The sequence below is a fragment of the Xenopus laevis genome, chromosome 5L (assembly GCF_017654675.1).
Source record: "Xenopus laevis strain J_2021 chromosome 5L, Xenopus_laevis_v10.1, whole genome shotgun sequence".
Lineage (NCBI taxonomy): Eukaryota > Metazoa > Chordata > Amphibia > Anura > Pipidae > Xenopus > Xenopus laevis.
In genome coordinates, this window is record NC_054379.1 from 163,503,404 (window position 1) to 163,518,889 (window position 15,486).

Sequence of the window (15,486 nt, forward strand, 5' to 3'; positions counted from 1 at the left end):
ACACAGAGCTTAGTGGAGCTTTGAATTCGGAGCAGCGTCTCTCAGTGCTGCAGTGCATGCTGGGATCTGGATGAATGACCTGGCACATAGAGCCAATGATGGTTGCCATTCACAAGATGGCAGAACACCTTGTATGCATGGTGGATGAAGAACAACTAAAACTTTTTTCTTTCCGACCCCATTACTGACACTATGGACTTTTTATAAATCACCAACTTAAAGGGTATGGTTTCGCCTTTAACGTTCCTCTTAGTATGTTATCGAATGGCCAATTTTAAGCAACTTTTCAATTCACCTTCATTTTTTATATTTTTCAAATTATTTGCCGCCTTCTCCTGACTCTTTTTCCAGCTTTCAAACGGGGGTCACTGACCCCATCGAAAGAAAAATACTCTAGAAGGCTACAAATTAATTGTTACTGTTACTTTTTATTACTCATCTTTCCATTCAGGCCTCTCCTATTCATATTCCAGTCTCTTATTCAAATCAATGCATGGTTGCTAGGATCATTTTTGACTGTAGCAACCAGATGGCTGAAACTGTAAACTGGAGAGCTGCTGAATAAAAAGCTAAATAACTCAAAAACCACAAATAATAAAAAATGAAAACCAATTGCAAATTGTCTCAGAATATCCCTCTCTACATCATACAGACAGTTAAGTTAAATTAAACAGCCCCTTTAAATTGTCGGGCAACTGTACAGACAAGCAAGTAAGTACGTATGTATGTATGTATGTATGTATGTATGTACTTGCTTGCTTGTCTGTGAAGCTGCCCAACAATTTCTTTTCGAAGAAGAAACATATGGGACTAATACATAGTTCTATAAGCGCCGTGCCCCCCCCCCCGCTTCCTTGTGTTTTAAAGGGGTTGTTCACCTTTGAGTTAACTTTAAGTATGATGTAGAGAGGGATATTCTGAGACAATTTGCAATTGGTTTTCATTTCTTATTATTTAAAGTTTTTGAGTTATTTAGCTTTTTATTCAGCAGCTCTCCAGCAATGTCAGAAATCTGGTTGCTAGGGTCCAAATTCCCCTAGCAACCATGCATTGATTTGAATAAGAGACTGGAATAGGAATAGGAGAGGCCTGAATAGAAGGATCAGTAATAAAAAGTAGCAATAACAATACATTAGTAGACTTACAGAGCATTTGTTTTTTTAGATGGGGGTCAGTGACCCCATTTGAAAGCTGGAAAGAGTCAGAAAAAAGGCAAATAACTATAAAATTATAAAAAATAAATAATGAAGACTGATTGAAAAGTTGCTTAGAATTGGCCATTCTATAACATAATAAAGGTTACCTTAAAGGTGAACCACCCCTTTAATATTTGGGAACAGCAGGTTATTTGTGCAGTTTAAATACCTGGGAATATTCGGCCTTCAGTGCTGGGAGGTTACTTACTTCCATCCCTTTGTTTCATGCAGTGTAATTGGTGTAATTGGTTTTATCAGATGTGTCCCAGCTCCCTCCTCTCCCGGGTGCAGTGAGTTGCGTTTATCCAATAAATCCTTATTCTCAGTGTCAGCCCATTACTCTGGGTTATGTCAGGTCAGTGACTATACATGATGCTGATGTGAGCACACAATAGATTCATCTCTTCCCTCACTCACTCCTGTTATATTGTTTAGTCTGCTCCCTCTCTGGAGACTTTTATATTTATTGTTATGTTCCATTCCACATCTTAATTGAGGCTGTGATGTTTGACTTGCTCAGGGGAAGCCTCTTAACTTCAGTTTATCGCTGCATTGTGACTTATCTAATAGATCATTCCATGAGGGCCACTGAAGAGTTGGATCACCCTAGTAATGGTCAAATATTTTCTTTTCCCTTTTACCATTTTTCCCTTTTACCATTCATTCTACTGTGGGCCCTGGATGTCACATTCTTTGGTGTGGCCCTAGGAGGGATATTGGATTTTAAGCCACCATACCTCATCAAGGATAAAACAAGGCAGGGCCAGGCCCTAGGCAACCTGGCTGGACACCAACAACCGCCTGCCCAACTGGGTGCGACTGGGAGAGAGGATATGGAGAGGAGGGAGAGAGCAGACAGAGGGGAGGGAGGAGTGAGTGACGGAGAGGAGAGTGACAGAGAGGCAGAAGGGACATTGACAGAGTGGAGGAGAGAGGGACAGAGGGTGAGCGACACAGGGGAGGGATGAGCGATGGAGAGGATGGAGGGGAGGATGACAGAAGGGAGGGGATGGAGAGAGAGAGGAGGAGGAGAGAGAGAGAGGAAATGGAGGGAGAGAGAAAGGAGATGTAGGGGAGGGAGAGAAGAGATGGAGGGGAGATTGACGTAGAGGAGGGAGGGGGAAACCACAACAGAGGTGAGCGCAACGTAGGGGAGGGTTGAGTGACCGAGGAGAGGGGTGAGCAACGGAGGGAAGGAGGGGAGAGCAACCGAGGGGAGGGTGACAGGAAGGAGTGGAGAATGACGGAGAGAGAGATGGGAGGGAGAGAGAGGAAACAGAGGGAGGGGTTAGCGATGGAGGGGAGGGGGAAGAGTGATGGAGAGGAGGGAGGGTGATAGGAGGGAGGGGGAAACGATGGACAGAGAGGAAGGGGAGAACGATGGAGGGTTTGGTGACAGGAGGGAGGGGAGAATGACGGAGAGAGGGGTGGGAGAGAGAGGAAACGGAGGGAGGGGTTAGCGATACAGAGGAGGGAGGGCAGAATGATGGGGGGAGGAAGGGAGGGTGACAGGAGGGAGGGGAGAATGATGCAGAAAGAGGGGATGGAGGGGAGGGCGAGAGAGGAAACTGCGGGAGGGGTGAGCAACGGAGGGGAGAGCAATTGAGAGGAGGGAGGGAGTAGAGGGTGATAGGTGGGAGAACTATGAAGGAGAGGAAGGGGAGAACGACGGAGGGGTGGGTGACAGAGAGAAGCAAACAAAGTAAGACTTAGGTGTGTAGACTAGGGGTAGTCAGGAGACAATTTGCCTACCCCTAGTTCTGGCTGCCTCTTCTGCCTACCCCTAGTTCTGGCCCTGAAACAAGGGAAGATGCTCTTCTAATTCTTGTAATAAAAAATAATGCCAAACTTCTCAGCATCCTTCTTGTGGTTTACAGTTTACAGTGGCTGGTACATGTCCTCCCGTGGGACTGTGGTACAGAGACAAATATATAAAGGCACCACAAAGACTTTAAGTTTTAAAATGCATAAAGGCATCTCCACAGACTCAATAATACACACATATATGTCTTAGATAGAAACGTAATTCAGAAGATACCCCCTCCTGTGAATACCTTCCATTTATCCGACCCCGGTGAAGTACATTTGGCAGCAGGAGATACCTGCCCCACGCTGAGCTATAAACCCAGAATAACATTGACTTGATCATATTTTCTCTCCTGCATCATCCAATTACCAGCATAAAAAAGGTTAAACGCTTTAGAACGACCCGTTTTCTCGCGTCCCTCTGTTTGCCATGACAACCCTTCTAATAGAGGCGCTTAACCTTATTTATGGGGTGATCAGGTGGAAATAGACCCTGCTCTCCGATGGCTCTAATCCAACTGGGACCCGTAAAAGAAGAAGCTGCTTGTTGGAGCATTACGTGGAGATGAGTGAGTTATATCCAAGGCCAGGATGAAATTCCTCCACAATGTCTCTGCTGCCAGAGGCCGACTCACGTAAAGTTCTCATTCAATGAGATAAAAACGATTTTATTCCTTCTTTTGGCCAATTTCTATAATTCCTGGCCTGTCTTATAGCCGGCAAATTGCAAGGAAGGGAATGTTTGTTCTTTGTGCAGCACGACTGGTAAAGACTTGGGCACATTGAAGGCTTGGACTTGACAAAGGTCTCTCATAAAGTCAGTGAGGGTTTATTATCTTGCCAATATGTGGCACCATAGTGAGAAGGAAGTTAAACAGTTGTAGAACAGTTGTAGTCAATGATAGTTTCCCTGTTCCCTTCCTCCAACTCAGAGATTTTATAGAAAAGAGCAAAACATATAACTATATACTTTTAGATACACAACATGGAAAGATCTGAAATCATAAAGAAACCACCCACTAGTCGTGATCTCGTCCCAATACCTCAAAACTTCACAGCAGGAACAACCAAACTAGGCACCCCCAGGAGTCCCCAAATTAACAGATTATTGGCGTCTTGTCAAATATAAGGTCTCTATATAGATTTTAAAAGAGCTGAAAGTTAGAAATGTTATGAAAATGTTAACTAAATACTGTTGATGTAACTACATGAATTTTCATTGAAAAGAATTGGACATTTGAAACAGAAAGATTATGATTAGCGATGAGTGATATGTGGAGCTTCGCAGAAAAATTCACGAATTTACCCGAAAATTCGCGAAACCGAAAAAGATTCACGAAACGCATTGAAGTCAATGTGCAGCAAAATTAGTTTTGACAATTTTTATTTTGTCCAAATGCGTTAAAGTCAATGGGCGTCTGAATAATTTTGACATGCGACAATTTTTATTGTGTCGTGACGTGTAAATTAGATACAGATCCATGCCTGGCGAATTTATTCGCCCATTGCTAATTCTTATGTTGCAACAATAAGTAAAAACAAGTTTTAAAAAAAATTAGATTTGATTGGAAATCATCCTGGGGTGCCTAGCACACATAAATACATGGGTTTCTGTCATTATCTGTACTGGGTTTTGTATGTTCCATCTACATCTGACCTGTGTTTTTGCAGACGGTGCCACGGATTATGGTCCAGTCCGCTAGCGTCGATGAAAACTCCGCTCTTAATAAAATGGTGAGTTCAAGTCGATCAGACCCCTCCCCTGGATGGGGTTCAGCAGAAGCAGCCTGCATATAATTATAACTCAGCCTGCAGCCCTGTGTCTTTATATGGTCACAGAACAACCCCTCAGTGACTTCTAATATCCTTATCATTTACAGTAGGGGGTACATAATCCCTTATAATACATGAGTGATACTCAGAGTTCCCTGTATAACTCAGCTTGCAGCCTTGTGCCTTTATATGGTCACAGAACAACCCCTCAGTGACTTCTAATATCCTTATCATTTACAGTAGGGGGTACATTATCCCTTATAATACATGAGTGATACTCATAGTTCCCTGTATAACTCAGCCTGCAGCCTTGTGCCTTTATATGGTCACAGAACAACCCCTCAGTGACTTCTAATATCCTTATCATTTACAGTAGGGGGTACATTATCCCTTATAATACAGGAGTGATACTCAGAGTTCCCTGTATAACTCAGCCTGCAGCCTTGTGTCTTTATATGGTCACAGAACAACCCCTCAGTGACTTCTAATATCCTTATCATTTACAGTAGGGGGTACATTATCCCTTATAATACATGAGTGATACTCAGAGTTCCCTGTATAACTCAGCCTGCAGCCTTGTGTCTTTATATGGTCACAGAACAACCCCTCAGTGACTTCTAATATCCTTATCATTTACAGTAGGGGTACATTATCCCTTATAATACATGAGTGATACTCAGAGTTCCCTGTATAACTCAGCCTGCAGCCTTGTGCCTTTATATGGTCACAGAACAACCCCTCAGCCCAAAGCCCGTGCCTACGTTTGCCCCACACATAACCGTAATATTGATGTAGGGACAGAATGAATAAATGGCCCTTTGTGCAGTCGTATTTGCCCATTGTTTCCCACTGCAGGAGCAGAACATCTCCAGTTTGTATAACAAAGTTCTGAGTTCCCGGCATTTGGATTTACGGTTGAGATGGGGGAGTCTCTCCGGGGGGCTCTCCTATAAGTTTAAGCCGTGACAGAGAGTATTGATTACTCAACTTTAGTGCACGTTGCCTCTGGGAAATCGATCTGAGAAATGGTCTGTTTAATCTCACAAGCAGCCTTTAAATTCTTCACCTGCAAATTGACAGGACCCAAGAAAATGAAGGGAAAAGCGGGAAGAAAATTTGGAAATGACAAATAAATCTTTGGCGTTCAGCTGAAATGATATGATTTATCCAGGTCCTGAGAGAAGCCAAAGAACTGTGAGACGCGTATAGATCACTCCAGTCCTTGCACATCCCATAAATCCACCATTTCAACAGCAAAGGACCAGAACTGTCATTTAAATCATCCCCCACCTAAATTCTGGCAAAAGGATTTCCCGGGCAGGATCTGTCGCTACTTGGTTCTGTCCTTTCCAGTTAAACGCAGACAGGTTGTTCCACGTTTAAATGGGCACTGTCATCACTTTGCTTTAAACCATGGGCAATGTCTCTTACAGTAGAGAACTGTAGGGGAAATTGGATTATATATTGATTTTGATCTTGTCTCCCTGTTTTATGGCTGAAATTCTGTATAACAGAACATTCTGTCCCAGTGGCTGCACAGAGTCAATCTGATCCCCATTGTAAGCAGCAGTCCTGCCCTGCTTTATGGCAGCTGAGATTCTAGCTATCTGTATAACAGAACATTCTGTCCCAGTGGCTGCACAGATCCTATCTGATCCCCATTGTAAGCAGCAGTCCTGCCCTGCTTTATGGCAGCTGAGATTCTAGCTATCTGTATAACAGAACATTCTGTCCCAGTGGCTGCACAGATCCTATCTGATCCCCATTGTAAGCAGCAGTCCCGTCCTGCTTTATGGCAGCTGAGATTCTAGCTATCTGTATAACAGAACATTCTGTCCCAGTGGCTGCACAGAGTCAATCTGATCCCCATTGTAAGCAGCAGTCCTGTCCTGCTTTATGGCAGCTGAGATTCTAGCTATCTGTATAACAGAACATTCTGTCCCAGTGGCTGCACAGATCCTATCTGATCCCCATTGTAAGCAGCAGTCCTGCCCTGCTTTATGGCAGCTGAGATTCTAGCTATCTGTATAACAGAACATTCTGTCCCAGTGGCTGCACAGATCCTATCTGATCCCCATTGTAAGCAGCAGTCCTGTCCTGCTTTATGGCAGCTGAGATTCTAGCTATCTGTATAACAGAACATTCTGTCCCAGTGGCTGCACAGAGTCAATCTGATCCCCATTGTAAGCAGCAGTCCTGTCCTGCTTTATGGCAGCTGAGATTCTAGCTATCTGTATAACAGAACATTCTGTCCCAGTGGCTGCACAGATCCTATCTGATCCCCATTGTAAGCAGCAGTCCTGCCCTGCTTTATGGCAGCTGAGATTCTAGCTATCTGTATAACAGAACATTCTGTCCCAGTGGCTGCAGAGATCCTATCTGATCCCCATTGTAAGCAGCAGTCCTGTCCTGCTTTATGGCAGCTGCGATTCTAGCTATCTGTATAACAGAACATTCTGTCCCAGTGGCTGCACAGAGTCAATCTGATCCCCATTGTAAGCAGCAGTCCTGTCCTGCTTTATGGCAGCTGAGATTCTAGCTATCTGTATAACAGAACATTCTGTCCCAGTGGCTGCACAGATCCTATCTGATCCCCATTGTAAGCAGCAGTCCTGTCATGCTTTATGGCAGCTGAGATTCTAGCTATCTGTATAACAGAACATTCTGTCCCAGTGGCTGCACAGATCCTATCTGATCCCCATTGTAAGCAGCAGTCCTGTCCTGCTTTATGGCAGCTGAGATTCTAGCTATCTGTATAACAGAACATTCTGTCCCAGTGGCTGCACAGATCCTATCTGATCCCCATTGTAAGCAGCAGTCCTGTCCTGCTTTATGGCAGCTGCGATTCTAGCTATCTGTATAACAGAACATTCTGTCCCAGTGGCTGCACAGAGTCAATCTGATCCCCATTGTAAGCAGCAGTCCTGTCCTGCTTTATGGCAGCTGAGATTCTAGCTATCTGTATAACAGAACATTCTGTCCCAGTGGCTGCACAGATCCTATCTGATCCCCATTGTAAGCAGCAGTCCTGTCATGCTTTATGGCAGCTGAGATTCTAGCTATCTGTATAACAGAACATTCTGTCCCAGTGGCTGCACAGATCCTATCTGATCCCCATTGTAAGCAGCAGTCCTGCCCTGCTTTATGGCAGCTGAGATTCTAGCTATCTGTATAACAGAACATTCTGTCCCAGTGGCTGCACAGATCCTATCTGATCCCCATTGTAAGCAGCAGTCCTGTCCTGCTTTATGGCAGCTGAGATTCTAGCTATCTGTATAACAGAACATTCTGTCCCAGTGGCTGCACAGATCCTATCTGATCCCCATTGTAAGCAGCAGTCCTGTCCTGCTTTATGGCAGCTGAGATTCTAGATATCTGTATAACAGAACATTCTGTCCCAGTGGCTGCACAGATCCTATCTGATCCCCATTGTAAGCAGCAGTCCTGTCCTGCTTTATGGCAGCTGAGATTCTAGATATCTGTATAACAGAACATTCTGTCCCAGTGGCTGCACAGATCCTATCTGATCCCCATTGTAAGCAACAGTCCTGTCCTGCTTTATGGCAGCTGAGATTCTAGCTATCTGTATAACAGAGCATTCTGTCCCAGTGGCTGCACAGATCCTATCTGATCCCCATTGTAAGCAGCAGTCCTGTCCTGCTTTATGGCAGCTGAGATTCTAGCTATCTGTATAACAGAGCATTCTGTCCCAGTGGCTGCACAGATCAGTGATAAGGTTCATAAGGGCCCAGAACATGGACTGTTTCAATGACCTGATGATGCCCATGTCCAAAGAAATTATCTTCATGGCTGATCAATGTCTAAACTTAGTCCAATGTGAAATTCACCAGCAATGAGAATGTTTGGTCCCATCAGTCAAAGGCCTGGTTGATACTATTTATATAAAATACATGTTTGTTAAGTGTATGTCCCAATGCATATTGACCTTTTATGTTGCATTATTACAGGTTAATAATGAAGAATTGAAAAACGCCCGGCCACCAGTAATTGCTCGGTCTCCCGGCCAAGAAAAGAAGATTGAAAGGACTCCTACAGTCCCTTCCCAACAAAAGGTCTCTGATGCTCCCGTCCCGGAAACACAGGAAAGTCCCCCAAGTCCACTCAGTGAGACCTCCAGCGGATACTTCTCCCACAGTGTTTCCACCGCTACCCTCTCCGAGGTTTTAATTGCTGGGAATGAGGTGATAATTGTTCATCCCCCAACAACTACTGCTGCTGATAGAAACGTGGGACCTAGTCCTACCAGCCTGCTGTCTCCTGATACTGATGAGACTGTTCCACCAGTTAACGGCTCTGCGTCTCACGAGTTAAAATTAGATGTCTCACAAGAACTAGAAAGGACTTCCATTTCAAGAGATAATAACGATGAAAAACCAGGCAATAGTACTGAACATCTCCAACTTCTTTTGCCTGAAGCCTCTTCACAACCTCCCGGTGAAAATACAGAAAGTCTTTCTTTATCAGATCAAATGAGCTCCACCAAATCAACGAGTGAACAAGTGGAGCCTCAGATATCATTGGCTGCTACAGAATTGCCATTGACTGCAAGTGAAGACCACCATAAAGCCACATCCACCCAACCAGTTTCTGCTGCAGAACTTCTGTCCCAAACAAATGTGGGAGCTTCACCATTTAAAATACAGAAAGTAAAGACTTCAGAATTAAAATCCTTCACTCGTATGCTTGGGGATGAACTGGGAGATCAAGTAGGGAAATCAAGTGCAGCCGTCAAGTTGAAAGGAGCTAAAGATGCATCGGATAATACATTGGAGAGCAGACAAGAGGAGATGTCCGACTCTGATGAACCTCAGGAGGTCCCTGAATGGTTGAAGGAAGGAGAATATGTAACTGTCGGTTCCAATAAGAATGGCATTGTACGATATGTGGGTCCAGCAGACTTCCAAGAAGGAGTCTGGGTCGGTGTGGAACTGGAAACACCTGCTGGTGAGACAAATTAACTACTGCTAGATACTTAGATACTACTTAGAGCTTGCCTGGGTTTGGAACCATTCAGGTACATGAGGTGGCATGGAGGTGCCCATATAAAACATGCACAAAGGCTGCTAAATTAAAGGGGTGGTTCACCTTTAAGTGAACTTTTAATATGTTATAGAATGGCTAATTCCAAGCAACTTTTCAACTGGTCTTCTTTTTTTCTTTTTCATAGTTATTTTCCTTATATTCTGAAGCTTTTCGGCTTTGAAATGGGCTGTAAGGCTACAAATATGTTGTTACTGCTACTTTTTATTACTCATCTTTCTATTCAGGCCTCTCCTATTCATATCCCAGTCTCTTATTCAAATCAGTGAATGGTTGCTAGGGTAATTTGGACCCTAGCAACCAGGTGGCTGAAATTACAAACCGGAGAACTGCTGAATAAAAAGCTAAATCACTCAAAAACTACAAATTATAAAAAATTAAAACCAATTGCAAATTGTCTCAAAATATCCCTCTCTACATCATACTGACAGTTAATTTAAAGGTGAACAACCTCTTTAAGAGCTAATATTAAAATTACATCTATTAGATGTAGCCATGTGATTAATGTTTACTCACAATCTGCCTGTGATCAACCTTCTGTTATTGATGATTTAGGCGAAATCTTTGAAACCAGAGTTTGACTGACTTATTGTTGTCCAACTCCCTTGCAGGCAAAAATGACGGCTCAGTTGGTGGCAAACACTACTTCAAGTGTAACCCAGGCTACGGTGTCTTGGTAAGGCCAAACCGTGTCAAGAAAGCAAGTGGGACGGCCCGGAGGCGGAGTGCTGGCTTGCGTTTGCAAGGAGGAACTGTTAGTGAGAGTAGAAAAAGCGGAAATCTGTCGGGCTCAGCTGGAAACCTTGCGGCACTCACTGCTCTTGCAAAGCCCGACAGAACATCAACACTAAAGGCCGACGAGAGGGTCCAGAAGAAAATGGAGAACAGGAAATCATGGGCCAACTGAGAAATATCAGTAGGGCAGGGGTTTAGTATTAATATATAATATCATGGGAACCAGTTCTGATGGGTCTCAATGCAAAGTCTTCTGTGCTGTTCTACACATTCCTTATTGGTGTCTATGTACAGAATATGGGCAGAACCACCGCTCCTTGGTGCCTTATGAAGTTCTTACCCTTGTTCCTCCTGCTTGATTCTTGCACTAATGACAGGGAACAAGCTTCTGATTGCACCAGAGACACACACACACAAGTGCATGCACACAAACAAGCACACACACAAACACATGCACACAAACACACACACAAGAACACACAAGCACACACATACAAGCACATGCACACAAACACACACACAAGCACATGCACACAAACACACACACAAGCACATGCACACAAACACACACACAAGAACACACAAGCACATGCACACAAACACACACACAAGAACGCACAGAAGCACGCACACACATACAAGCACACGCACACACAGAAGCAGGCACACAAGCACACACATACAAGCATATGCACACAAACAAGCGCACACACTCAGAAGCACGCACACAAGCACAGATACACACACACACTGTTCATTCACAATTGGGTATAACTTTGCTTATTATAAATAATTTTTTTGTGTTGATTCGAACGAATGAGAAGAGGGGGGATCCAATCCTTCAGCTTTGTATTAACACTAAAGAGCGGACACAGTCACAGAATTTGTCACGTCGATACTGTTTTTTTTTTTTTTTGTTTAAGACCAAAGTAGTTCTGATGGGCTTTGCTTGGCTGTATTTGTTCTTGGGACTTGGGATAACCTACCTTTAGCTCCGAGTTGGTACGGTCCAGACCAAGGACATTTCCCAATCGCTCCCTCCACTCTGGTTTTTTCACTTATCGACACATTTCCAATGAAGCTTCTGTTCCCTTCACATTGGTGGAAACCTCGTATTTATATTATTTATGTACAATAGGATATTTGACGGGGGAAACCATATATATATATATTCATTTTGGGTGGGGGGTTTGCGAATCACAATCGTTCCACTGATACTTTAACCACTTTCTCTTAACGTCTTTGCACGTATGGGAATAGCCACTTGTAGAACAGACCCGCACACTCGGGGTGACACAAGCAGTGCGACTGGTTTGTTGTGTGTGTGGGGGGGGGGTAGTGTGAGGGCAGCGGAGCACATGCTGAATGGTCACTATGGTTTTGGCAACCCCTCTCATTTCTTCAGTCAGGGAATAATGACTGTTGTAAATAGCCCAGCCATATCGGCCTTTCTCATTGGCTCCTGCTGCTCACATAACAATTTAACCTTCTTTATAGAGCTGTGAGTTACTTTAGCTCTATCGGCCTTTCTCATTGGCTCCTGCTGCTCGCATAACAAATTAACCTTCTTTATAGAGTTTTGAGTTACTTCAATCCTATTGGCTCCTGCTGCTCGCATAACAAATTAACCTTCTTTATAGAGTTTTGAGTTACTTCAATCCTATTGGCTCCTGCTGCTCGTCTAACAAATGAACCTTCTTTATAGAGTTAGAAGTTTCTTTAGCTCTCTTTAGTTCTATCGGCCTTTCTCATTGGCTCCTGCTGCTCGCATAACAAATTAACCTTTTTTATAGTTATGATCGGCCTTTCTTATTGGCTCCTGCTGCTCGCATAGCAATTTAACCTTCTTTATAGAGTTTTGGGTTACGTTAGCCCTATCTCATCTTTACTTTACTTTAGTCCTGCACCTCCTATATATATATATATATATATATATATATATATATATTTAATGCTTTAGGTACCATTAGCTTTCCCATTGACTTCAACTTCTTCCCTAATAGCTAAGAGAGTTACTTTATACACAACACATATAACATTTATTATCTGGCTTTGTTCACAGTGTGATCTTTTCTTATTTTTACCCATTATTTTTTAAGTCACCCACAGTCCGTCCACTAAAAGCTTTTCAAAGTGTCAGTTACAAGCTAAATGGCCAACACAGAATGGACTGGATATTGTATCAGAATATTTATGTACTGGGGGGGTGAAGTTATAGTTAAAATTAACTATAACTGCATCCGACTGTTACTGGTCGTATCCCAGACTTATACCTGGGGTAAAGGGGCAATAGTAATAAATAGGCTCTTCTCTCTCTCACTCTCTCTCCTCTTGTTTTAGCCCCTATCGTTGCATATTGGTATAGTCCATTCACATGAGTTATTCCCACAAATAATAACCACATGACATGTTAATTGCACCTCTGTAATGTAGTCAATGGGCTCATGATCATATGATTGACATGCCAGTGCCTTATTGTGTTGTCAGGAAGCAGAGGATGCTGGGAAGAGTAGTTCTTGTGTCTCTGCATTTACAGCAAATGGTTCTGTTGTGTTTCTGAGAAACAAACTTTATTGGCTCAGGCCCAGTCTTAGTGTCTGACTATTACAATGACCGGCATATTAAATAACAAACAAATGGGCAACTGTGGGGAATAAAGGGCCATGAAATCTAGAGAAACATCACATGATATTTCATACTGTCCCCCGTTATGGCTAATTACCCCATTAAATCACTCGGCCCAATGGCCAGGGCTGGAAATACTTGGCGGCGGTCAACTCTCTGGTAGTAGTAGAAGGGACATTAGTAAAGCAATGCTAAAGTAATGAGGGCCAGTAGTAGAGCAGTGCTAAAGTAGCACTAAAAGCAATAGTAGAGCAATGATATAGTAGCAGTAGGACCAATAGTACAGCAATGCTATAGTAGCAGGAGGCTAATAGTAGAGAAATGCTATAGTAGCACTAAGTAGTTGTATCCTCTTTCCCCAATTTTCTCCAATGGATAGTAGGTCGGTGTTTGGTTGGAGGAGTCGGCACCTCTCCCAATATGTACAAATTGAAAGGAAACCAAACACATAAGCCGGTGTAGCGGGGAAACCCCTGCGTGTTTATTAGGTCACAAGATGTAACCAAACATTTTACATCATGTGACTTAATAAACGCGCAGGGGTTTCCCCGCTACACCGGCTTATGTGTTTGGTTTCCTTTCAATTTATACATATTGGCACTAAGACCAGTAGTAGAGTAATGCTATAGTATCAGTAGGAATAATAGTAGAATAGTGCTTAAGTAACAGGAGGGCCAATAGTAGAGCAATGCTTTAGTAGCACAAAGACCAATTGTAGAGCAATGCTTAAGTAACAGGAGGGCCAATAATAGAGCAATGCTATATTAGCACTAAGACCAGTAGTAGAGCAATGCTATAGTATCAGTAGGAATAATAGTAGAATAGTGCTAAAGTATAAATAGGGCCAATAGTAGAGCAATGCTTTAGTAGCACAAAGACCAATAGTAGAGCAATGCTATAGTAGCAGGAGGCTAATAGTAGAGCAATGCTATAGTAGCACTATGACCAATAGTAGAGCAATGCTTTAGTAGCAGTACAGCCAATAGTAGAGCAATTCCTATAATAGCCTAGTAACTGATAAAAACAATAGGTAGTTGGACTTTACAAAGAGAGTTGTGTCACTGTCCAGCCCATTAGAAGGTTCCAGGCAGGTGTGTTGGTTCAATGGGGCAGGTGAGTCTGTTGCTGCATCAGTTTCCCAATGGGAGTCTCTAACTGCTTCTGCCTTGTGTATATACAACTGGTGTGTGTGTGTGTTATACAATGAGTTGTACATATTTTAATGCACTTTACTTACTGCAAAAGGCCTGGGTTTGGGGCAAGATACGGAAATTCTAAACATCTCATAAAATCTAACTGCGTATGAATTTGTTAATAATTGTGTGTGTATAAGTGTGTGAGTTTGTATAAGTGTGTGTTGCTGTTAATCTTGTATATTCTCTATCTCACACTGCCAAATCTCCCTTGTGCTTAAAGGCAAAGTCTATTCTTTTATGAGAAGTCTGTGTGTGTCTTCCTTGCCTTTCAAGGTGCAGAAGGTTCTCCCCGTTCTGCGAATGTTCAAGTAGAAACATTATTTGTTCATAGAATGTGTTTGTGATGTCACATGTCCTTATTTGGGCGGAACAGTCCAGGACATGATAACTGGGTGGGGTATTGAGCAGAACAAGGTGGGCCTGGGTGAAACTGGGTGTCGACAAGAACATCCTATTGTTGTACTCAGGCATGCTGGGAGTTCTGCACGGCTGCCGTATTAGTTGGATATGAGGCTACTGGTTACACCCAAGTGCTTCTCACAACCAACTGGTTTTAATGGGATTTTAAAGTGATCACTGGATCCAGAGTTGCCTTTATCAGACTCATCATTTCTGTGCCTTTTCCACACTTTTTTTTGTATTTGGTTTTTTTTTGTTTTATTCCCCCGCACTGCCATTGGCTGCTGCTCAAGGCTGGGTGTTTATTATCATTACCGTAATTACATTACCGTAATTACACGTCCTGCCATTCTCACAGAGCCCTGAGCAGTATTTCATCACATGAAGCCGCTTTATTTGTAGTTAAGCAGCCGGCACGTAGTAACGGGATTTTGGGGCCCTTCTCTAATAGCCGATATTTAGATCTGAGGCACATTCCCTGTGTCGTTTGTTTAGCCACTATTTCTCCTCTTCTCTCATTCACTGTTTATTCATCAGACAAGTGTTTCCATCCACAGTGAACACTGCCCCCCTCTTGCCTGTTCTTTGGGGGGGGGGGTGGAATCCTGCACTTGTATTTGTACAACTGTATTGGGGGGGGGGTTCTTTGCATGAATTTTATTTTGGTTTTCTCCAATGATTAAATGATTATTGTA

General features: G+C 43.1%; 1 protein-coding gene across 1 annotated transcript in view; it reads left to right on the top strand.

Moving 5' to 3' along the window:
• The window catches only part of kif13b.L (kinesin family member 13B L homeolog), a 155,497-nt gene extending 144,754 nt beyond the window's left edge, over positions 1-10,743 (top strand). Inside the window, 3 exon segments of the mRNA NM_001145074.1 lie at positions 4,674-4,736; positions 8,744-9,740; positions 10,448-10,743. Of these exon segments, the coding sequence (NP_001138546.1) occupies positions 4,674-4,736; positions 8,744-9,740; positions 10,448-10,743 (1,356 nt within the window).
• The last annotated feature ends 4,743 nt before the right edge of the window (positions 10,744-15,486 follow it).